This window comes from Phyllostomus discolor, chromosome 7 (assembly GCF_004126475.2).
Source record: "Phyllostomus discolor isolate MPI-MPIP mPhyDis1 chromosome 7, mPhyDis1.pri.v3, whole genome shotgun sequence".
Taxonomy (NCBI): Eukaryota; Metazoa; Chordata; class Mammalia; order Chiroptera; family Phyllostomidae; genus Phyllostomus; species Phyllostomus discolor.
In genome coordinates this window covers 15288878-15313723 of record NC_040909.2, presented here as the reverse complement: position 1 = coordinate 15313723, position 24846 = coordinate 15288878, and the positions used below count along the sequence as shown (strand labels likewise).

Here is a 24846-nt window from a genome sequence, read left to right as displayed (position 1 = left end):
TCAAGATACATCTGTTGTCAGCGCTTACAAATAGTCACAGGGCCAAAGAGCCACCTCACCCAGCCCTAAAAGCCCAAGTGGGGGCAGGGGGAGGACAAGACAGGCGAGGAAAGTAATCACTGAGGACAGGTTCCCAGGCGGAAAGGGGCAAGGCTGACAAAGCGCAGCCCTGAAACAGTGATGATATCTGACCAGGAAGGAACCCCCAGAACCCACTGCTCAAGCAGAAAGAGATTTTCTCATCTACAAAAATCACTCACTAAAACACAGGGCCCTTTCTTTGGGAAGGCCGCAGGGAAGAGAAAGAGTGAGTGAGAGATAAACAAAATAATGATTATCTTGCCCCGGAATGAGCTGCTACTGGCTTACCCTGAGGCAAAACCCTCCGTAAAATGAGGGGATGGAAAATCTCCAAGTTTTTTTGCAGACTAGTGGGAAGAAAACATGCTTTGGAATCAGGCGAATCCTGGCTCTGCAACTGACTAACTGTGCAACTCATATCGCTCTATGCCTCAGTTACTTCACCTTTAAAACAAGATTCTACCTGCATGAGTTAGGGTTAGATCTGGCTATGAATAGTGGCTTTAAAAAGAGGCCTACTACCTCCATCATGGAAAATCAGAGGCTGGCAGCCCAGGATTTGTGAGGTGGTGGTTCTCATCAACAAAGTCCTCAGAGGCTCAAGATGGCTGCTGGAATTCCAGCCATCATGTCTATATTCCAGTTTTGGCCCTATGTCTGATATTCCAAAAGGGAAGAAAATAGAAGAAAAGGTACAAAGAAGGTTCCAGGACACTAGTATGTAACAACTCTGCTTCCATCCAGAACATAATCACATGGCCATCCCTAGCTGCAAGGGAGAGGAGGAGTACACACACAGTTTTATCTAGGACAACCCTGTGTCCAGCTGAAAACTGGGGTCCCGTGACTATATTAGACGGGGACAGTAGGTAGATCTACAACACCTCCCATCCCATTTTAAGGATTAAACTGGACAATATATATAAACAGCCTGATGCTTCCCAGACCCATAAATGTATCTCTTCCCCTCCGGTAACACTAACATCTTAGTCTGTGGTCTCAGCGTCTTAAGACAACCTTCCTAAAGTAGGCTTTTACAGCCTGATTTACCTGTTACAGTCTCATCTCTGGCCACACGCCACACACAACCTGCATTCCAGCCATACCAAACTAATCTCCTTTCCTGCCTCCTCCAAACCTCTGTCCTCACAGAGCCTTCCACCAGGAACGCCATCCCCAAGTTCTGGTCTGTGTGATGAAATGTTCTCTTCAGTGCTCCAGCTCTCCCATCACCTGAGACTTTCTCCCCTTTGTCGCCCCCAAACAGAGTTAGTGTTCTCCCTCCCAGGTGCTTCCTTGACAGTAGGACGCCCCTCCCTTCATTGTAACACATAACAGCAGCTTGCATCTAGTAAGTGCTTTGTTCCATTCACTGTCTTAAGCCCTTTATACCCAGCTTCTCAGTGGATTCCAACGACCCTAGGGCACGGACACTATATTACCCCATTTCCCAGACAAAGAAACTGAGGTTCAGAGAGGTTGAAGAGCTGTGCCAGGTCACACAGAGAGTAAAGTGCAGAGCCAGGATCCAGCACAGTGTTGGACTGCAGAACGGGCACTCTTAGCAACCACTCTCGGCTGCCTTGACTACTGATTGAGATGTCTGGGTGTCATTTCAGGCCAGGGAGGGTCAAACGACAGCCCACGGACTACATCCAGCCCACCACCTGCTTCTGTAAATAAAAGTTTTATTGGAACACAGGCACACCCACTTGTTTACAACGGGAGAGCTGAGTAATGCCCACAGAGACTCTAGCCCACAAAGCCTGAAATATTAACTGCCTGGTCCTTTACGGGAAAAGTTTGCTCAGCCCTGTTGTAGTCCGTCAGCTCCTTCCTCGGGGCCTGAGCTTTCTCTTCCGGGCCTCTCGCATCGCACAGGGCATTCGGCATGTATGCAAAAGGCGCTCAGCACATGCGTGGCTCAGCACATGCGTGAGGCCCAAGCATCCCGCCAGGCATGGTCACACATGAAGAGGAGGGCGTGTGGGGGCTGATGCTGACAATTTGTTCAGGACCCAGAAAGCTTCCCCATTCTGCCCAGACTCCATCAAACAACCAAAAGACCCAGTGGGGGGTCCTTTGTATCTGTCACATAATGAACTCAACTCCCCTGAACAAGGGGCCCGGGCAGAGCCCCTGTCCCACCGCACGTAGGGAAAGCCTGATTTCCATCAGTTCCTAGGAGCTCCCCAACCTCACACACTAGCCTCTTCTCATTGTTCGCCGGTCACGTGACGGGCATTGCAGAGAAACACTTAACACATCCTGGAGCAGATCTATTAAAAACCGACGCGGGCCACCTTTCAACGCGTTCCATTCTCACCCAAATATTTATAGAAAGGGACCAAACCACACAAAAACACAAATAGTCCTCTGAAAACCACAGCACAACATGCGAAAGCTAAAATGCCTCCGTCGCCCTTCAGAGAACGGCCTTGCAATCGGACCGTATCGTGTTCCCTAATTTTGTCATTATTGCTATCACTGCATGAGGGACGAAGAAAGCACTCTCCTTCTGGGCTGTGACCGTCTTCGATCCAGTCTGGGTTATCAAAAATCCAATTCCGGATGGTTCTCTCTTTAATCCTGTCTTGGCCTGGCCCCAACTCACATCAGCCGGGAGCCAGGCGGAGCAGAGAGAGCCTGCCACGTTTCCGGCGCCATCATTTCAATCCTCCTTGCAGGACACACAGGCCCGCATCTCTCCTCCCTTCCCCGAGTTCTCAAACGACGGACCTCTGGAGCAGACTCGGAGGAGCCACAGGCTGAGCAGCCAACGGAACCCGTCACCCACTATGCAAATCAAGTAATTCGTCACCTGGGTCCCCATGCAGTGGGAGGAAGAGCTAAGAAATACCTGCATATTTGCTCAGGCTGGGTCCAAAAGGACCACTGACTCGTCCCCTAGGTTCCATGAAGTCACCCACTGGTCTGTCTAAAACACAAGACTCCCCGTAGACAAACTTCTGCTGAGGTCCTACTGTGCATCAAGCCAGGTGCTGGGCCTGGTGCGTGTAGTAGCCTCACAGTACTGCAAGGTTAGTGTCGTGTTACAGATGAAGAAACCGGGGCCCAAAGAGCGAAGTGACTTGCCCAAGGTCGTGCAGCAAACAGAAGGCAAAGCTAGAGCGTATGCTCCTACAGACGGCCCCTCTCTCGGAAGCCATGTGATTCCCATGAGGCAGTCCCGGCCTTCCTGAAGTTCCCCAGGCAGCAACAGATGGGTTGGCTGGGATGCAGAACAATCCATCTGCTTGTGCACTGCTGTGGGACTGTGCAATGGAAGGTCCAGCCACTCGGGAAACACTGGGAGTTTTGACATGCCACGTGTCCCAGAGCCCTGCAATTCCAATCCTAGGTGTTTACCAGAGAGAAAGGAAGGCATATGTTCACATAAAGACTGGTTCATAAACAGCAGCTTTATTTATAGTAGCAAAAACCAGAAACAACCCAAATGTCCACCTACAGGTAAAGGGATAAGCAAGCTGTGGGATAGCCACAGAATGTACTACTACTCAACAACAAAAAGGAACAATTTATGAACTAGTGGTAGGTGCGGCAACATGGACAAACCTGGGACATTATCTGGGCTCAATACAACAGACTCCAGACAGGGTGTCCAATATGGTCCATCTATACGAAACCCAAGAACAGACAAAATTAATTCACGGTGACCAAAATCAGAAACAGATTGCAGGGGAAGATGAATTAACTGGAAGAAACTTTAGGGCAAGTGGGTAGAAATGTTCTGTAGCTTTTGGAGCAGTGATTACATGGTATAAACAACTGTCAAAATGTATCAAAGAGAATGCCCGAGACCTGTGCCTTTTACTGTGTGTTAATTATACCTTAAAAAACATAGGCTTCAGGCTAACGAGTATTCTGATGATAAAATGAAAAACAGATGATCACGTATACTTCCAAAGCTGCTTCCTCTAAGCATTAATGAGCCTCCAAAGAAACTCTCACTTGCCCATTAAGGAAAATGAGGTTTCCATACTGGCCTTGGAAGCAATTTCCCTCACAGCATCACCTACCTTACATGTGCCCAAGGGGTCTGTCTAGTAGACAGAGATGAATGAATCCACCAACGCTTCCTAACAAGCCCACTTACAGTCGTGACAAGCAACCTGAGCCCTTCCAGGACAGAGATGGCTGTCACCATGGCAACCAGGGAATGGTGGGCAAGGTGGATGGGGAAGGGAGCCGGAGAGCTGAGACTGTGAATGAGAACTATGTCTGCATAGGAGGCTGTGAATGCCAACTCCCCACCCCCAAAGGTCCACATCCTGATCCCTGGAACCCGTGAGTGTCACCTTACGCAGCAAAGGTTGTGGCCTGTGGCATGTGTGATTACATTAAGGATCTGGAGCTGGGGAGATTATCCTGGATTACCTGGGTGAGCCCTATATGAAATCGCAGAAGTCCTAAGAGGGAGAAAGGGGAATTTGACCCAGAGAGGAGAGGGATGCAGTTACGGGCCAAGGAGTGCCAGTGGCCACCAGAAGCTGAAAGAAGCAAGAAACCAATTTCCCCTTAAGTATCCGGTAGGAGTGTGTTCCTGCCAACACCTTGATTTCGGCCCAGGGAAACTGATTTCAGCCTCCTGGCCTCCAGCAGCGAGAGCAAATTTAAATTTCTGTCCTGTTAAGCTACCAAGTCAGTGGTCCTTTGTTGTTGGGAACCGCCCTGCCTGGTTTCAGAAGCTGTAACCGCCCCCCCCCCACCCACCCACCAAGGCTAAGGCTGAGGGAGCGACCTTGGACCATAAGCAACCAAGGGGACAAAAGCTTATCTGCCTGGCAGGAGCGCTGCTTCTGCTCCTTTTACTTCATTCACAACTGGCCCCCAATGCTTGGTCAGTTAGCCAATGATGGGTAAGATTCCCCAAGGGGGGAACGACCTAAGACAGGCACAATCACATGGGAGGCCCCCGAGGAAGGACTTGGGGGCTACAGCAAAAGAGGGTGATGGACCCTCGCCCCTTGGCTTTGACAAAGCCTGAGTCCTCATTCTGTCTGCGAGAAATCTCCTAATCTCTAGGCTGCCTTACTTGCCCAGCCTGATTTAAGCCTGAAACAATGACAGAGGGTGGTGCAGCCCTGTGCTAGAAAGGGTGGGTTCCCCAGGTGATCAGGCCTAAGAAAGACTATGTAAAATCCTGTAAAACATGCTTTGTTTAGAATGCTCTCAATTAACTGATAAGGGTCCAAACAAGAAGTAAGTTTGTTCCTCAAAGTTTTACAGCTCTTTAGCTATCTGACCCTGACTCAAAATAGGCCCTCAGGGTTCTTTGTTATCTATTGTTTGATCCTTACTGCCTGGCAATGACGAATGAGCTTTACCTGTATTCCTGTGCAAATGAACCCGATAAAAGCCCATTGAGGAACAGGCTCCTGGCCCTTCTCCCTTGAGAAATCGGCCACCTTTCCTCCCCAAGCAGATCATGTCTTAGTAGACTTATTCTTATCCGTGGCGGCCAGCGGGAGAAGGGGGCCTGTGTGCGGAGCTCCCCCACACTGTGCTACACCAGCCATAGGAAACTAATACAGACTGGAAACCTTAAATCTGGTATAGCTTCTGCCAACATTTTACATGCCCCCAATATCAACTCAAACTTCTAAGAAACATTCAAAAGGGTTGAAACATTAAAAGGGTTTGTTTCTTCAAAGAAAACATCAGAGGACACCCAGAAGACCATGGGATGGGAGGCAAAGATTTACTAAACAGGACTCAGAAAGAACCAATCACAAAGGGGAAAACTGAAAAATGTTGACTACTTTAAAATTAAGAATTTGTGTTTATCAACACACGGAGTGCAAGAAGATACCTGCTTTCTCTACATGTCACCCCACCAATGGACTCCTATCCAGGGTATAGGAGGAACTTTTACGAAGCAGTAAGAGCAGATACCCTATGTATAAATGGGCAAAGGATTTAAATAGCACCTCACAAAACAGAACATTCAAATGCCCTATAACACCCAAATGAGACGCTAAACTTCATTAGCCATCACAGAAAGGCAAATCAAAACCATCACAGCGAGATGCCACCACAGACACCCACGCCACCAGCTGAAACGAAAACCAGAGGCAACGTGGGGGGTGGATGAGGACAGTGAGCACCTGGAACTCTCACACACCTCTGCTGGGCTCGTGAACAGATGCAGCTACTTTGGAAAATCCTCCGACCGAATCTAATCAGCTGGACATCTGCAAACAGTGGAACCCAGTATTTCCCCTCAGAGGTGTACACCCACAGAAATGCATACATTTGTGCTCTAAAACACATGGCAGTGCTATTCGTAGGGCCAAAAACTCAAACAAACTCAAATGTCAATCTACAGTGGATGTAATGGATTTAGCACATTCACACAATGGGATACGCAGCAGCGCCGGAAAACGAGCAGACCTCCACCGCACGCGGCTACACAGACGGGGCTCACTCGCATAGAGAGAAAGAAGCCAGACACACAAGACCACATACTGCATGGTAGGAAATTCAAAAAGGGGCCCAGAGAGCCTGCAGTTCACAAAGTCTGAATAGCAGAAACCCTATGGGAGAACGGGGGGGGGGGGGGGGGGGGGGGGGGCTGTTGCTTTATTTGGTGTGTTCCATTTCCGAAAATTCACTGAACTATGTACACTTATGAATTGTGCACTTTTCTGAATGTATGTTGGGCTTCAAATTTGCCCTCAAAAATTCGGTTATTCAGAGAGATAAGGTGAAAAGCTATGAGCAGCTTTTCTTTTTCTCAAAAACCATTTTCAAACTTCAGCATGGATGCAAGTTCACCTTAGGGGGAAAAAAATAGTGGAAAATAGAAAAGAAAATATAAATCACCCACAATCCCACCCATCAAGGAAAACCATAGTAATCACATAGTGTACGTCTCCTCAAATACACATACATTTTTAAAAGGGGTGGGGCAGGGGGAGTGGATTCCACAGGAAGTGGTTAATGCAAGGCAAGTACTCAATAGTCAACCATAAGTGCATAAATATATACTATTATGTGCTCATCTGTAACCTAGGCAACCTCCTCTTTATTATTATTGCCGATGAAGAAATCTATACACCTGAAACTAATATTGAATGTAAACTAGAAAAAAGTAAAAAACATAGAAGTCTAGTGGCCCTGAAGGATCTGTGCAGACTCCGAACGGTCTGGCAACCTAGAAAGCGAGCCATGTGAACACTTCTGAAGTAGGCAAGAACCTAAAATCCGGAGCAGTGATTTTTTTCAATCTTGGTATCACCAATTACCTCTAAAATTATGAGTGCAGGACTGTGAAGCAAAGGGTCACTGGTTCAATCCCCAGTCAGGGCACATGCCTGGGTTGTGGGCCAGGTCCCCAGCAGGGAGCGCACAAGAGGCAACCACACATTGATGTTTCTCTCCCTCTCTTTCTCCCTCCCTTTCCCTCTCTCTAAAAATAAATCAATAAAATCTTTTTTTAAGCATTCAGTTCAATTCAATTGGGTTTTAAAAAAAAGTTAATGTACACCCCCAATAACTTTTCTAAAGGGGCCAAGTGGTCCCAAAGCCTTGGGAAGTCATGCCTACAGCCTAAACACTGTGTTCTCCAAGTGTGTAGTTAATGTACATCAAGTTCAATATAAGCCCTGGATATCTGGTCACTAAAGACCCACACTGGGTGGGTTGATGTGGGCCCTAAGTCAGGGTGGCAACGTCACAAGAAAAGCAGACTTTCCAGCCCAGAAGACAAAGACAGGTGGTTACAGAGAACAGAGCAACTGATAAACACATTAACTCAAGGACAGGGCTAGGAGCAGGTAGAGCACCGCGATTTATAACAATAGCTAACACTGGCCAAACGGAACCAAATGCTAGCTTGATTTCTTCTCTGTCATTGAGTCATTTTCTTATGCATCCAGTAATAGTACTGAAACCTTATTGGGGGTACAGCGGCGAACAAGACAGACGAAAGCACTCTCTGTCCTCAAGAAGCTTCCATCTGGTGCCAAAAGACAAAAGAGTAAAATTGTGAGCATGTCAGGTGTCGGTAAGCGTTACCGAGGGAAATCAAGCACTGAAGGGAGACCGAGATCAGAGGCTGGAGGAGGGGGTAAGTCACTTCCCACAAGCTGTAAATGTTTGAGCCTGAGTTTTGCCAAGGATGCCTTCAAAACAGATCATCACCTCCTCTCCAAAGAGTTCTGCAATAATTACTTTAATGGGATCCCAGGGTAATCACAGTGTTCAGAAAATGAACCAAGAATGTTACGGACCAGAAAGCATCCATCTGAGAAGGGACCAAGGGAAGACGCCGTGAGAGCTACCACTTCTCCGGACGCTGCTCTGCCCTGCTCTCAGGCCCGGATACACCAGTATCCTCATTTCATCCTCATTCGGAACTAACGAGAAGGGCAAGAGTAACATCATGTTTGTCATTAAGAGATGAGGAAACGGAAGCCCGGAGCAATTAAGGAACTGGCCCAAGGTGAACGTGCTAAATGTCGACATCAGGACTTGACTCGGAGCCCACGCTGCTCTCACTCTCCGTATAAATGTTCACGGTGGCCTGAGGTTTTCTTATACCAACACTCGTCTACCTTACACCCCATTCAAGCTCTGCCTTTCGGGAGGTCACTGAGTTCTCACAACCACACCCAGGGACAAAAAAAAAAAAAAGAAGTGGAGGCTGGATGCACACTGGCCGTGTCTTCTTTTCTGCAAGTAACACAAACTGAACGGCAGTGAAGACCCTCACATTTAAATATCCCTTCTTAGATCCAATCAGAAATTATTCCCTCAAACACTTGACATTATAAGCAAATCCAAGTTAGTTCCATTTTGGTTGGAGACTAAAATTAGCCGTAGGGCAACTGAGAGTTCACACAGCCAATTTGTTAGTGGGTGCAGGCATCTCAAACTGAACACAGCTCCAACGCAACTCTCGGTTGTACCCTATCCTACCCCCAAGCCTGTTCCTCCACTGGGACCCTCCATTCTGAAAAGGACACCTCAACCTCCCAGCTTCTCAGGCCTACCTACACACTCAGGAGCTCTCTCCTTGACCCCTCTTCCTCTCACCCCCTCATCCAATCAGCAATGTCTGCCCTCCCCACTCCAAATCGGTCTCTTTTCTCCATTTCCCTGTCCCCCAAGTCCAAGCTCCAGCATCTGCTGCCTGGGTCACCATGATGGGCCCCTAACTGGTATCTCTGCTTCCCCATCTGGCCCCTTGAAAATCTCATCTCCACACAGCCGGTAGCCAGGGAGAACTTTCTGAAGCGTACATCAGACCCTGTCTCCTCCCCGCCTAACGTCCTGCCAAAACACACTGTTCAATTCTTCCCCCACCCACAGGCGCTGTGGCACCTGGCACCGGCCCCGCTTCCTCAGGTGCCTCACTCCCCATCCCGGTTCACTCCATGCAAAAACCAAAAGATGGGTGAGAAGACAGTGTCCTCAATTAACATGTGAATTGCAGGTCCTGGCCAGGCAGCTCACTGGTTAGGGAATGTTCTCATACACCAAGGTTGCGGTTTGATCCCGGGTCAGGGCACATACGAGAAGCAACCAATGAATGTGTAAATAAGTAGAACGACAACTCGATGGTTCTCTCTCCCTCTCTCTCTCTCTTTCAAATCAATCAATGAATAATTTTTAATGTGAATTTCAGTAAGGACACTAGATCCACACAAAATTATTTCTACACTTTTCTTTATTTTACCATTTTTAATTTTCATAGCACCTGCTACTTTCTGCAAATTTTGGTTCAGTTGTTTAGATGCATTAGGTGCGCTCTTTAACACTCTCCTGTCATCTAGACCGTGCTATCACAACTGAAATAGTTACTTTAAATAACTATAATAATAAACTACAGAAAATCCTCAATGTGCACTTTCCCCATGCTCCGATTATTTCCGCCAATGAGCGTGAGCCACGTGTCCTGGGTTGAATGTGTCCAACGGCGTGACGTTCTCTCTCCTGGGACCTCCACATCATATACTCTGAGCTCTGGCCCAAACTGCCTTCCTCAGGGCCTGGTGACGGGGCTGAGAGTGCTACAGGTAAATTAAGGCAGAATATGATACTGGGTATGAAAATACAAGCTTTGCAGCAACTTGAGGACAGGGGAGAGGACACCAGATTAAAAACTGCCAGAGGGTGGGTGATCGGTGTGGAGGGTGTTACCAAAGCATGGAAGTACCAAGAGCTTCGTGGCTGGAGATGGTCATTAACTGCAGGCCATATGAAAAGAGCTGTTAAAGGAACAGGCCCTACGTGCAGGTAACCCAAACTAGTGAGCCCATCTGTTTGCACCAAGGCGTCGCCTGGGACTAGGGACCTGTGGGCTCCTTCCACTTAATTCTCATTCTCCTCCACTGCTTCTTGCGAACATGCCCACGTGTCTGTTCCCTGGAGTAGCTCTGGCTTCTAGAACAGTGCCTGGCACAGAGCAGATCCTCCATAAAACAGTCTCTAAACAAACAGATTCATAAACTAAAAATACATCTTCTAGGTTTCCTCTCTTTATCCTCCTCTTTCCCTTTTCATGGATCCAGCGCGGCCTTTCTGAGACCCCTTGAGAAGGTGGAAGTGTGCCATCACAGAGCCACCGTAAATCTCCCCCAGATCACTAATGGGCCTCAGCCCTGCTCAGAGGACACCGACATGGGAAACATAACCCCAGCGCCGAGACGCTGACCATTAGAAAGAGACAGGGCTTTGGGAGCTGGTGGTACACTTCAAGGATGGGGAGTCTTCTGTGGTTAAGAGCAACAAGCAACGGTGCGTGGCTATAAACCTTGGTAACCACCTCAGCAGAGACCTCAGTCGTGTACCCGCTACCTACCACATTTCACCTAGGTACCTCGCAGTCATGTAGCTATTTTTTTTATTTATTTTGCCTCTTATCAATCAATCTTGCCTCCACCTAAATACCCTAATGGATTTTAAGTTACACTAAGGCATGAGTTACTCTAACTCCTCCTAAATCCACTCCAAAGAATAAATCCTTTAATATACATTGCAGGTAAAAGAGAGTCCCCAAGTAAAATAACTGCAATACAGGGCAAAACCTCTGTTGCCCTCATAAGCTACCTGAAAAAAAGCATTAAAAGTGACTGCCCAACACACAAGCAAAATGCTGTCACCAACAAGGCACCCTGAGGTGCCATCAAGAAGACACAATTACCAAAAACCGAACTCAGATGTAGTCATCTTATCTCTCTGGCCCCAGGCACTCTACTTTTTTTTGGCTTTCCAGAATCGAAGGGGAAATGGGAGAGGCAGGAGCACATACTGGGGCTATTTTGAGAAATAAAAAAGAATTAAAAGTTAAAGTGCAGCTTCCACAACATAGCAGATCTCCAAGGAAACCCGGTCACGGGGAAAGTTCTCTGTCTATAGTATCAATATAGAAACAACTCAGTTTCCAAACTTAGGAAGTCTTCTTCCTCCCAGTTGAATTGCATGTAAATAACTGGCCTGATAGGTTTCAGCTGGAAGCAATCAACATTTAAACCATCTGCAGGGAGAGTTGACCAAGTAATTGAGTCTAACCAGAGAAGTAGGGCTCCCAGGGCGAGATTTGAAACTCACAGGCCCTCCTGAGAACCCCAATCCTAATATCCAAGGGCTGTAAGGACAGGACAAAAGATCTCAACAGCCCACCTCACCCAAAAGCCCCACTCTCCAGGCATGGCCACTTGTATTGGCCTCTGGCTTGTTTTGTAAAATAACGTGAACAGCATCATCACGCCCGATCCTTTTGAAGCCGTCCTGTCTATCCTGACTTCTGCAGTCCACACACTACCCACACCCCAAGGGCGCTGGGCGCCCCTTCCCTTGACACCCCTGTGGGGACACGTGTCCGTAAGTCGGCTTCACAACTGTGAGGGTAGTGAGCAGGGAACTTCAAAAGGCACCTAATGAGGGCAATTATTCTTATTATCAAAATAGCAAAATGTCCATTTTGAACAGGGGGTAAGTTTTCTCTTTTTAAAACTAAACTTCCGTTGCAGAGACTGGAGATTGCAAGCCACCAACTGGGCAGAGGGTAGCATGCGGGCTGCAAGGCGCCCAGGAGAAGTGGCAGGTTTTTGGTGGTGGTGTTGGTGTTTTTAAACACTGAAGTTTTAAATGAACTAAGTTATGAAGAGAATTGCTGTGATAGGACCAGATGTATCAACACGCTTTTCACCCTGGTATAAAGCACTCCCCTCTGCTTCCCTTTTTCCACCCTTCTTCAGGAGTGCGGGGAAACCGCTAGCAGGCAGGGCCCGGGACCAGCGCGCTGCGCCTAGCACTCCAGTCCCTGCAGGTGCCAGTACAGAAAACCAAGGCTCTCACCTCCCTCCCTTCCATTGCGGTGCAGCCCTGGGGTGGGGTCACCCCATTCTGGGCACCCCACCTGGAAAGGAGCAGGGACGCAGAAAGGACACCCAAGCGGAGACAACACCCCGCTCGCGGGTGGTACGATCGCGCACGCACACACACACACTGAGCAGCGCGCAGGGAGGGGCGCTCGTTGGCGCGGGCGGCGGGCACGTTACCTGTTCTGCCAGCCCTGGAGGAGGTTGGTGTATTTGCTGAGCACGCCCTCGAGAGCCGGCTCCCTCCTGCGGCCGCCTCCCCCGGACGGACTAGCGGCCACTGAGCCTGGGCTACTGCGGCTGCCCCCGCTAACGAGCCCTGCTACCGCCGACCGGCTGGAGACCGCCCGGCCCGCCAGGGAGCAGGAGGGTGAGGAACCCGCGGAGGTGGCGCGGCTGCTGCTGCGGCTGCTGCTATTGCTGCCCCCGCCGCCGTCCGTGCCCTGGGCCGCCCTCTCCATGGTTCGCGTGCGCCCGGCACTCGGGTGCTCGCCGCGCTGGCGGCCCCGGCGCTGGGGTTCCTAACGCGGTGACGGCGGCGGCTGCTGCTACAGCACCGGGCGCCCGGGCCGCGCGTGGCTGCTCCAAGTCCCGGGGAAATGCCTGACTCATACAGGAGGAAGAGGAGGAGGAGGCAGGCGAAGGAGAGCTGGGAAGGAAGCCAACGGGGCTGGATGCAGCTGCGGCCGCCCCTCCTCCCGCCACGGCCTGGGCCCCGGCCCCTCCCTCCGCACTAGTTTCCCGGGCAAGTTCGGAACGGCTGGCGGGTTCGGCGAGCCGTCTTCGAGTTCCTCCTGCTCTTCTTCTGAGTCCTAGTGGCCGCTCCAGCCCGGGGTCTGGGGGCGCTCCCGGGCGCAGATCCGCAGGATGGGCACGCCCTTTTCACCCCTGGCGCTTCTTCTGCCGCCCCCTCTCGGAGCTAAAGAGGTGGAAGGGAATCTCTGCACGTCACTCCCCACCCCCAACCCACCTCAGGACCTGGAGGGAACGGCGGCCCCACCCACCCTGTCCAGCCGGATAAGGACCCGCCCGGCCTAACCTAGGCACAAACGCACCCTCCCTCTCTGTCTTCCATACCAAGCCTGGGCCAGACACACGTACACAGTAACTTGGAAATGGGCCTCACTGGTGGAGGAAAGTAATAGGGCAGAAGGTCCTCCAGGATCTCCTGCGTGTCCAGTAGGGGACGGGAGGGCAGGTGATTCTTACAGGTAAGGTTTCCAGAGGTATTTTCATACTGCAGAGCAAATGGATTAATTACCAGGGCCCGTGCTGGAGTAAAGCAAGACAAATCTCAGATTCCTGGAAATGCATCTTTAAATTGAAACCCCGTTTGCCCACCATAATCCCGACCCTGATGGACACATAAACCTGGTAAGTCAGCACCTTACACGTGTTACACCAAGCAGCTGGGAACCAGAGACTCCAAAACGGACAAGACCGCACTGAAATCAGCAGATGTTTACAAACATAGTGAGACATTCTGTGTCGGTTGTCATTTCGGCCCCACCCCCACCACAACTCGATTTCTCCATTTAAAATTGTTGCTCTTTGGCAAAAGTAGAGGGGTTGCGCTCTCCCCACCTCACTGATAATTTTTGTGAATATAAATATCCATTGCAACCTGAAGTTTCTAAAATTACCTAGAAAATAGCTTGGAGGAGCTCAGACACACCACACACACACAAGAAAACAAAAACAAAGGGTGATGGATGGGTGATCGCTGTTCCAAGGACCTACAAACTCATAAAGCGGATAAATAATTCAACGGTTTAAAAAATTGCTAAATGGAATAGACTCAGCTCTCCAGGGGGATAGTTCGCCAAGCCTAGCCCTTGGAAACATTCAAAGGTGGTTTAGCTCTAGCAATCTCAGTAGAGAAGCTTGTGGGGCTGATGAGGAGTGAATGTACCCCTGACCCTGAATAAATTACAGTTCCAGGTGCCTACACAGTGTATGAAAGTTCCCCAGAGAGACTGCATGATAGAAATAACCAACTTTGGAGCCAGACAGAGCTGAGTTCACATCTTTGACCTTAGTTTTCTCACCTGTAAAATGTTAGTAACGATACTACTGACTGTGATGAACTATGTGAGAATGTTTTAATTTGTTCAAAATATTCCTTGCCTCTTCCCATGACAGAAGTATCCTCCCGCCATACTGACCTCAGATTTGGTCATGGAATTGCTTTGCCAGTGGAATGCGAACAGTTATAATATTGGCCACTTGCAGACGTAAGCGTTAAGAGTCATCGTGTGGTTCCGCCAGCTTTCTCTTTTCCTTCTGCAAGCTGAGCAGCATGCTCCAAATAAAGGCTCCCCTTCGTTGTGGGTCCCAGAGTGAAAAGACATCTGGAACACAGCTGAGCCAAAGCCAGTTAGCATTAGCCACATCACCCATGCAGAATGTTTGTTGTAAGTCACTTAACTTTAGGAATCATTCTGTACCACAGCATAATGTGGCCTAAACTAGCTGATACACTAATTGGTCTACGGGTGTCCATAAAGTCCTTCGCTGGCAAAGGCTGAGAAGGCGAACTCTAAGTGTCAGTCACCTATGCCAAAGCAACACCCCTTTTGATGGGAGACTGCCACGCTGAGCTCCTCCTAGAAAAGGAAGTGCCGTCGTTTTATTTCCTAGTATCTAACCACTACCACCATACTCCACCCCACCCAGCCCACCTGTGACTGGATGAGCGAGGGCAGCAAACTCACTCTGGACTGAAAAGCTGAAACCCTTGACAAAGACCGTCCAGTTGGAGGGGGAAGGAGCTAAGCTGAAAAGAATCATCAAGGCCAATGTCTTAGTCTGTTCGGGCTGCTATAACAAAACACCACCAGCTGGTTAGCTCATAAACAAAAATTTCTTACAGTTCTGGAGGGTGCAAGTCCGAGGTGCCAGCAGGGTCAGCTCTGGCGAGAGTTCACTTCCAGAGCCCAGACTTCTCCCTGTGTCCTCAAGGGGCAGAAGGGGCGAGGGGGCTCTGTGTGAGCTCTGTTATTGAAAAAGACAAACAAGCGAAATATAACCAAAGACACTGAAATTGAGAACAGGCTCACAGTGACCAGAGGGAAGAAGGGAGGGAATTTCAAGGGAAGTGGGGAAGGGTTTGAAGAAACTAGTATCAAGGACACATGGATAATAAAAAGGTGGGGGTAAAGATGGGAGGGATGTGGGGAGGGCTGGGGGGTGGGCTGGGATGGGGGTAAAGGGCAGAAAACTATACTTGAACAACAATTAAGACAAAGAAAAAGAGCATTCCAAAGCATCGCAGGTTCGATTCCCAGTCAGGGTACATGCCTGGGTTGCAGGCCATGGCCCCCAGCAACTGCACATTGATGTTTCTCTCTCTCTCTTTCTCCCTCCCTTACCTCTCTAAAAATAAATAAATAAAATCGTTTAAAAAATGTATTAAAAAAAGAAAAAGAGCACTGATCTCATCCATGAGGGCTCTGCCCTCCTGACCTCAGCACTTCCCAAAGGCCCACCTCCTCACACCATCACACTGGGCATTAGGATTTATGCATACAAATTTGGGGGGGGACAAATATTCAAAGCACAGCAACCAGAGTGGGTCAAGAAGAAGCCATCTTTGTGGGATCGGGAATGGCAGAGGAGGTTAGGTCAGCAAGAGGCAAATAGGAATGAAGGAGAGAGGAAGTATACCTCCTGCTGACAGCACTCCTTCCTGCTCTGTTCACCTGGTTGGTGCTCCTCCATGGGGTTTTGAATTAAAAGTCGCTTTTTCCCAAAAGCTGCCCTTGACGTACTGTAGCAGAACAAGTAGGGAAACAATACCGACAGATTTATCTTTGGAGAAGAAAGTGTCTTCATGCAAGAAAACAAACTGAGAACAAAAGACATAAATTGGCATAATTATTTGGAATACATGTGATAGAAATATTTGCAAAACATATATACCCCATGTAAGGGCTTATTTCCTCAATTCACCCATACTGTATAAATCATTAAGAAGAATATAAAGCCCTGGCTGGCAGAGCTCAGTGGATTGAGTGCGGGCTGTGAACCAAAGTATTGCAGGTTCGATTCCCAGCAAAGGGTACATGTCTGGGTTGCAGGCCATTACCCCCAGCAATCGCACATTGATGTTTCTCTCTATCTCCCTCCCTTCCCTCTCTAAAATAAATAAATAAATAAACAAATAAATAAATATCTTTAAAAAGAAAAATATAAATGTAGATAGAATGACTGAAAACTGGTTCAAAGAAACATTGAGCAATTTCCCCCAAGTCCTGGTGGAGCCGGGATCTGAAGTCAGTCAATCTCTCTACTGAGCCTGAGTTCTCAACCACTGCATTATACCAGTCACCTCCTAATGGACCCAGTCACGTGCCATCTACTTAATGAAACCACTGAAAGCACAGCTCGGTGCCTGGAATTCCATTTCATGTTACATTTTTTGTTCATGTAGGAATTGATTCTCCCGTCACTCTCCTGAGGGAAGCAGGGCGGAAGCTTGGGCCCCTGGCACCAGCCACAGGGCCCGAATGCAGTAATACTCAGTAAATGTTTCTTGGTTGATACATGAGCCCCAATTTTACTGAAAGAAACAGAAACTCAGAAAGGAGAAGCCAGAACTAAACCTGAACCAAGGTCTTCTGACTCCAGGTTCAGTGTTCTTGCTCATACAGCCTGCTGCCTGAACGTCAGGTGTAGATTGTGTATGCAGCTTCACCACACGGTGGGAAGACGGAAACACCACACTCAGGAGTGCGGATGTCTGTCATCCAGGGAGCAAGCAGCTCCATGAGGATTACCCCGAGGGTTATATCCAGGGAAAGCGAGGGCCATGTGTAACTTTGCAGGGCAGCTATATGTATACATTATATCAACATCTTCCAAAGTGGAAATTATTAAAATGGGTGTTTATATTTAAAGATTCACATACACAAAGGTACAATGTAGAAAGAAAAAAAATCATCTATAACATGTGCCCAGAGGAAACCACTATTAGTAATTTATATCCTGCCATACACTTTTCTTTCCTTTTTTATTTTTTTATTTTAGATTTTATTTATGTACCTTTTAGAGAGTTGGGAAGGGAGGCAGAGAAACATCAATGTGCAAAAGATACATCGATTGGTTGCCTGTCGCACACCCCCAAACCAGGGACCTGGCCTGCAACCCAGGCATGTGCCCAGACTGGGAATCAAACTGGCAACTTTCAGTCCACAGGCCGGTGCTCAAACCACTGAGCCACACCAGCCAGGGCCAAACACTTTTCTATGCAGAAATATTTTTGTATATTGTCTTATTCAAAAGCAGATTCATATTATAAAATATATAATGATTTCTTTTTTAAATTTTTTTATCCTTGCCCAAGGACAATTTTGTTCATTGCTTTTAGAGAGAGGAAGGGAGAGAGGGAAACATACATGTGAGAAAGAAAATCGATTGGTTGTCTCCCCTATGCACCTGGACCGGGGGTCATAGGTGCCCAGCTGGGGATCAAACATGCAACCTTATATACCCTGTTGAGGAATTGAACTGACAACCTTTTGGTTATGGGATGACACTCCAACCAAGCCACACTGGCCAGGGCAATATATAATGGTTTCTAACACACTTCACTGACTGAACTATACAATACGGGCAGCTCCCTTTGGAGCTGTATTAGCATTTGTGACAGTTTCAGCATATTCCACTATATACATGCACCCCAACTTAATCATTCCACTACTGATGTACAATAAAGTGTTTTCAACTTTTGCTATGATAAAAAGTGTCCTTTAAATAAGCTTGTACATTCATTAAATTATTTCCTTAGAATAAGATGCTGGGTCAAACTGTATACATATGTTAAACTATGGCTTATGTTACAAAATGACTCCCAGAAAGTAGAATTAATTTTTACTCCGTTGATCCTGACTGAATCCATCTTCTCCCGTATTTGACCATTGGCTGGATGGTTTGGCCTGACTTGGCTGGAGCAGCCGGTATGTCTCTCATCCAGAGGGTCTCTCCTCTTCCAGCAGCCTGGGGTAGGCTCATTCTCACGGCCCTCCGAGGGTCCCAGAGAGAGGAAGCACACAAAGTCTCCTAAAGCCTAGTCTGGAAACTGGCACGGGGTTTTTCCTGCCACATTTCAACAAACGACGCTGACTTTCCCGGCTAGCCAGGGTGGGGTCGGTACAGCGTTGTTCCGAGTTGTTGTAGCAACTTACGGAGAGACTTTTACAAGGTCCAGAGCCCTCGATGTCCTCGGATTCCTTGCAGCAGGAAAACACTTAAGCTGTTCTTCCACAGGCTCTCCAACAGAACATGGAAATGACGTTGATGGAAAATAAACAGTTTCTAAAAACAAATAGTGTTGGAACAATTGGACATTTAGGTGCAAAAAAATTTTTTTTAATTTTTAAAGAATTACTTAAGAGCTGTATCTTATACTGCACACAAAAATTACCTCAAAGTGAATCAAAAACTAAAATGTGAAGTGGAAAACTATTAGACTGTTCGAAGAAAACATAGGAGAAACCTTAATGAACTCGGGTTGGAAAAACGGAGCAAACACAAGTGAACTTTTGTGAAGAGGGTAGGTTCCCAGAGACGGAGAAAGCAGGACCAAGGGCTCAGAGAGGGGAGTCCAGCACCCCGGAGAGTGACTCCTGGTCCTTGAGACCTGACCAAGGAACTTGCAACTGGACGGTAAGTTGCCTGACTGGGCTTCCCAATTGCCGAGGCCCCCAGACTACTTCGGGCCTCCTGCCTTCCCGCCTTCCAAACAGGAATGCCTGGAGCAGACATCTTGTGTGTGTTTCACCATTGTATGTTGAGGGGCTGGGGGGCACAAGGAGCTGATCTTAAGGAACTGCACCTGACGACCCCCTTCCCTCCTGGACCGGTCTTGGATGGCATGATTCTGGACTCCAAGCTGCCTCTATGATGGAATGAGACTCTTCGGGGCCTTTGACACGTGGGTGGGTGTGTTCCATGTGTGCGAGGACTATAATAATTTGTGGCCAGAGGGTGGACTACAGTGGTTTGAAAGGCATGTCAACGAATTTTGTGATACGCCTGCCCTCAAGAGGTGGAGTTTCATTTCTCTCCCCCTTAGTGTGGAATAGACTTTGTGAACCACTTCTAATGAGGAGAAGATGACAGGATTGATGAGATGTCACGTCTAGGGTCAGGTTATAAAAAGACAATGGAGTGTCGCAAGTTCGATTCCCAGTCAGGGTACATGCCTGGGTTGCAGGCCATGACCCCCAGCACCTGCACATTGATGTTTCTCTCTCTCTCTATCTCCCTCCCTTTCCTCCCTAAACATAAATAAATAAAATCTTAAATTTAAAAAAAAGGGTATTGTTTAAAAAAAAAAGACAATGGTTCCTGTCTTGGTGAGAGTTCTCTCTCTCTCATCACTCACTCTGGGGAAGCCAGCTGCCATACCATAAGGACGCTCAAGCAGCCAGTGGAATGCAGAAGCCAGAGGAGGAAGAATTCAGCCAGGCCAGCTGCCAGCCACTACGGGAGTAACCTTGGAAGCGAGGTTTTTCTGAGGCCACCTAACAGCCAGTGAGTGACCTTAGAAACAGATCATTACCTGGTCAGACCTGGAGAAGGCCGCATCCCTGACCGACGGCTAGACTTCGACTTCGAGACCCCAAGCCAGAAGCACCCAGCTAAGCAGCTTCCAGATTCCTCAGAAACTGTGAGAGAATGTTTGTTGTTTTAAGGCTCAAAGTTTGGAACCAGCCGTAGATAACTAATATGGATAGCTACCTTGCAACTTGTCATTTTGTGACTTTTATCTCCTTGGCTCCTTCTCACTATCACCGGCCCACTTCTCATACCCTGAAGCCATGAAGCAGGGAAAATAAGAGAATACGGGGCAGGTTTAAAAATATATATCCATGTAGTATTGGCAGAAGTATAGACATATAAGAAAATAAAACAGAATAGAGAGTCTAGAAATCGTTCCGCATAAAATAGCCAATTGATTTTTGACAGACGTGCAAAGTCAGTCCCATGGAGCTCTCTGTATTGGTTTTCTATTGCTGCTATAAAAGAGTGCCACAAACTTGGTGGCTTAAAAACAAATCAAATTTATTGTCTTGCAGCTCTGGCAGTCAGAAATCTGAACATGGGTCTTGCAGGCTAAAATTAAGGTGCTTTTTTTTTTTTTTCTAAAGGATCTACAGGAGAATCAGGTCCTTGCCTTTCCCAGCGTCCAGGGAAAACCTGCTTCCCTGGGCTCCTGTCTCTTCTGGCCGCGACATCACTCCAGCCTCGGCTTCTTCGTTTCCTCTCCTCATCTGACTCCGCCTCTCCTGCCTTGCCCTCATAAGGGTCCTCAGAATTACACAAGGCCCTCCTGGATGGTCTTTTCAATAAGTGATGGTGGAAGAACTGGACATTTACCTGAAGGAGAAAAAAAAAAAAGAATCTTGATCACACCTTATCCAAACAGAATGAAGTCAAAATGAATCATAAACCAAAACGTAGAAGGTAAACCTCGTAAATGTTCAAAAGAAAAGGTAGAAGAAATCTTTGTGAGCTTGGATCAGAGAAATTGGTTTTAGGGACTACATCAAAAGCACACTCCATTGAAAAATTAGTGTGTCAAAATTACAAACTTCTTCTCTGCAAAGACACAAGTAAGAGAATGAAAAGGCACATCACATACTGGGGAGAGTATGTGCGAATCTGACACGGGGCTTGTCTCCAGAATATGTAAAGAACGCTCCAAATGCAGAAATAAGAATATAAACGGCATTACTCTTGAAATAGGAGCAGATTCAAACAATCGCTTCGATAAATAAGACATACAGATGGCAGATAAGCACATGAAGAGATGCTCAACATCATGAGTCATCAGGCAAATGCTAATTAAAACTACAATGAAATACCACTGTGAAAAAAACAAAATTTAACTGAGTAAATACTAAGGATCTTATTGGCTTTATTCAGTGATTCGTGAATCGGGCGGCATCCCACCTAGAAACTACAGAGAAGGGAGCCCCCTCGAGCTGCAGGAAAGTGAGGGTGTTTATAGTCAGAAAGGGGGCGGGGAAGGGAAATTTCTAGCCGGAGAGGGAATGGTTTCAGGCTTAGGTCTCCTCCTTGGAGGAATGGAAGGGGTCTTTGGGGATTACCTCACTAATGCTGGCCAGGAAATTCCAGACTGACCAGTTAAAATTACATTGCTGGGGGAGGCTGCAACTGTGATTGGGTTGGGTGTTCAGTCTTGGTGTTCTGGCATGGGGCTCGGTGCAAGTGACTCCACTTCAGACCTGTTGCTTCTTTTTTTACACTGTGTAGCTATCAGCATGACAAAACACACACACACACACACACACACACACACACTACAGGAGGTGAGCACTCAGAGTAACTGGAACTCGTACACATTGCTGTGGGTGTGCAAAACAGGGCACCCACTTTGGAAAACTCCTTGGCAGTTTCTTTTCAAAGTTAACCACACACTTCCATGTGACCTAGTTATCCCACTTCTCAATATTTATCCAAATGTAATGAAAATACATGTTCACAAGAAAAACCTGTATTGAATGTTTATTGCTCTTTTATTCAGAATCGGCAAAACCTGGGAACAACCCAAATATCCCTCAACTGGGGAATGAATGAAAAACAAAACGAAACTGTGATGCATCCATGTAATGGACAACTATTCTGCAATGAAAGCAAACAAACTGCCCTGGTTGGTGTGGCTCAGTGGACTGAATGCCGGCTTGGAAAGTCAGGGCACAGGCCTGGGTTGCAGGCTGGTTTCCCAGTGGGGTGGGGGGGGGCGCACACGAGAGGCAACCACACATTGGTGTTTTTCTCCCTCTCTTTCTCCCTCCCTTCCCCTCTAAAAATAAATACATAAAATCTTTTTTAACAAACTATTGAACTACACAACAGCACAGGTGAACCTCAAATGCATTATGCTAAGTGAAAGAAGCCAGACTCCAAAGTGTATGATTCCCTTTATGTGACATTCTGGAAAAGGCAAAACTATAGGGACAGAGAACAGCAGTTGCCAAGGGTTAAGGGTGGATCAAGGGCTTGACTGCAAAGAGAATCTTTTTTGAGGGGGCTGGGGTGGTGGCTCTCTTATGTGTCTTGACTGTGGTGTTGGTTATAAGGACTCCATGCACTTGTCAAAATTCATAGACTGACCACCAGTCTAACAGGGGTTGTGTGTGTGAATTTTTATTAGATACAAACATTTTAAACACATTTTTTAAAAGATGAAAAAGATGTAGGAGGTCGGTTGCCCTAGTTCCCCTCATGGTAGGGAATGGGTTCCATGGATGATCGCATGCATGGATGGATGATGGGTGGACGGACAAACGGATGGATGAACCGTGGGATGGGTGTCTGCCTGCCTACCTGCTTACCTACTTATGGCTCAAATGTCTAGGTTGCCCAGCTGATATTGCTCAGACCATTCAAGTAGGAATGCTGGTGTCTCTTCTGTACATCACCTTCAGCATACGATGCAATAAGCAGCTGAAAATTAACTAAGACGCCAAATATGAGCATTCTTTTTAAACTCAAAGGGTACTAAAATGCCAGCTATGCTACTGCTAAAGGAAGAAACCATTCTAGATATTCATTTATTCTGCAACAATGTTGACACTCCTCGAAGGCCAGAAAACAAATACCACAGGTCTAAAAGAATCCAAAGCAAGCCCCTGTCCAAAGAAGCAAGACGCAGTCAGTGCAGTGAACCACACGGAGCACAAACCACTGCTAATAACCACCCTTGATCCATGTGTGCTTACCAGTTCACCACCTGGCCAAGTGCTTCCAGGGGGTTGGAAACAGGGTGGATCCAATCTCAGCATTTTTCTGACAAGGAAAATGAAACCCGGAGAGAAGAGAAGACTTCTACGGCGAGTCGTTGGTACAGTCAGGGTCCCCGGTCTTGTGGTAGGACATGCCATGTCTATTGCCTTCTTAAGTGCTGTGCAAAATAGTCCTTTCGACTTCTCAAAATAGTCCTTCTGACTTCTCAGCAGCTAGCCCAGATAACCAGACGGGCGGATTACTAAAACAGGCAAAATAGTCCAGAGACGTAAAAAAGGGGGAAACAATTTAACGTTCCTAAAAAGGAAAACATCTGTCCAATGAAACCTTTTAAATTCAACTGAGAATTCTAAATTGATTTTTTCTACAATCTGCTGGGAGGACTTGACTTCTCTCTCCCCTCCCAGGCAAGGGAACAATGATACAATTGTGGGTTATTTTACTTGGCTGTGTCTCAACCTCTAAGCATGAGCCGTTCTCTGCCTTTAAATACGAGCCAACCTGTGCTATGATCTGAAGAATTTTTTTTTTAATATAAATTCCAAGGAGAGAAAGGGGATTAGCGAACTCTAAGGCTTTAATCCACAGATCTAAGGATTGGTTTTCCCGAAGTTCATAAAGAGAAAAGAGCACACTCTTCAGGATTTCCATACTGCAACTTTGTATCCCCGGGTCGGAGAGAAGAGGGGAATTCCAGGGAGAAGCCGCTGCGGTGTGGGTGTTTCCTTCTGAGCGAAGCCTAACACTCAAGGTGATCTCCGTAGGTTGAAACTACTGAAGAAACAAAACTGCCAGAAGCAAAGACCAAAAAGCAGTAAATAAAGAGATCCTACTCTCCATTCCAGAGAGTACAGATTTTTTTTAATTATATTAAAGGAGAGAAAAAAAAAAAACCCTACAAGTATCTTCGGACAGGTAAAAAGCTCACTTTTGTGAGAACTCTACTCCAAATAGCAGTGGAACGCTAGGTTGCGAGTCTCAGAGAACTAAAGCAGGGGGGCTTCGACCCTGCTCCCCACAAGGCTCCCACTCACACTGGGACAGAAGCCGGAAGAAAGGAAATAATGCTGGGGGTTCGTCTTGATGCAAACGGGGGTGCCTTTATTTAGAGATACCGTGCCCTTCTTGCAGCTGAACTGTTTACTTTCTGACGAGCAAATTTAGGATGATTGTATGCTCGAATTTCCTAGCAGGCACCATACAGTAAATTATTTCTGATGATAAAAGCACGCCCGATTGATGCACAGAGCAGAGCCCTGTGATTACTCCAGCGTCCAGAGGCAGTGTTTCGGTTCTGAGAGTCTCCTTATGAGCATGGATGGGCATCACTCATTTTTCAAAGAGACGTCTGAAAAGAGTTCCCACACTGGCAGATGTCAGACAGAATTGTGTCTTTTACTCTGCAGGTCACATCATCTGCTTACAGCAAATTCTGCCAAACAAGCATTTTGGGATGGGAGGCGGAAGAGCTGTGGCATCGTGGCATTTGGGGTCCCGGGGGGGACTTGAGTGGGCGTTTGGCTTTGCCTCCTTCTTGTCACATGGCCAACTGTCTCTCGGAGCCCAGGGCTGTTCTCTGAAAACGTGGCTGGCAGTGCCCACGTCACGGTGCTGTCGCAAGGCTCAGAGAAGATATCTG

The 24846-nt window shown here is 47.4% G+C and overlaps 1 protein-coding gene and 1 long non-coding RNA gene across 3 annotated transcripts in view; one reads left to right on the top strand and one right to left on the bottom strand.

The window, feature by feature from the left end:
• The window catches only part of OSBPL10 (oxysterol binding protein like 10), a 245735-nt gene extending 232708 nt beyond the window's left edge, over positions 1 to 13027 (bottom strand). For both annotated transcript variants that reach the window (XM_028518710.2, XM_028518711.2), the window contains exon 1: positions 12612 to 13027. In XM_028518710.2, coding sequence (XP_028374511.1) covers positions 12612 to 12892 — 281 coding nt within the window. In that variant the 5' untranslated portion in view covers positions 12893 to 13027. The remainder of the gene's footprint in view (positions 1 to 12611) is intronic.
• Positions 13028 to 19806: 6779 nt separating this feature from the next.
• Positions 19807 to 20818, top strand: LOC118501844. Its single transcript, XR_004904507.1, has 2 exons — positions 19807 to 20103; positions 20513 to 20818. It is a non-coding gene; the product is annotated as an uncharacterized LOC118501844 (long non-coding RNA).
• Positions 20819 to 24846: the final 4028 nt, after the last annotated feature.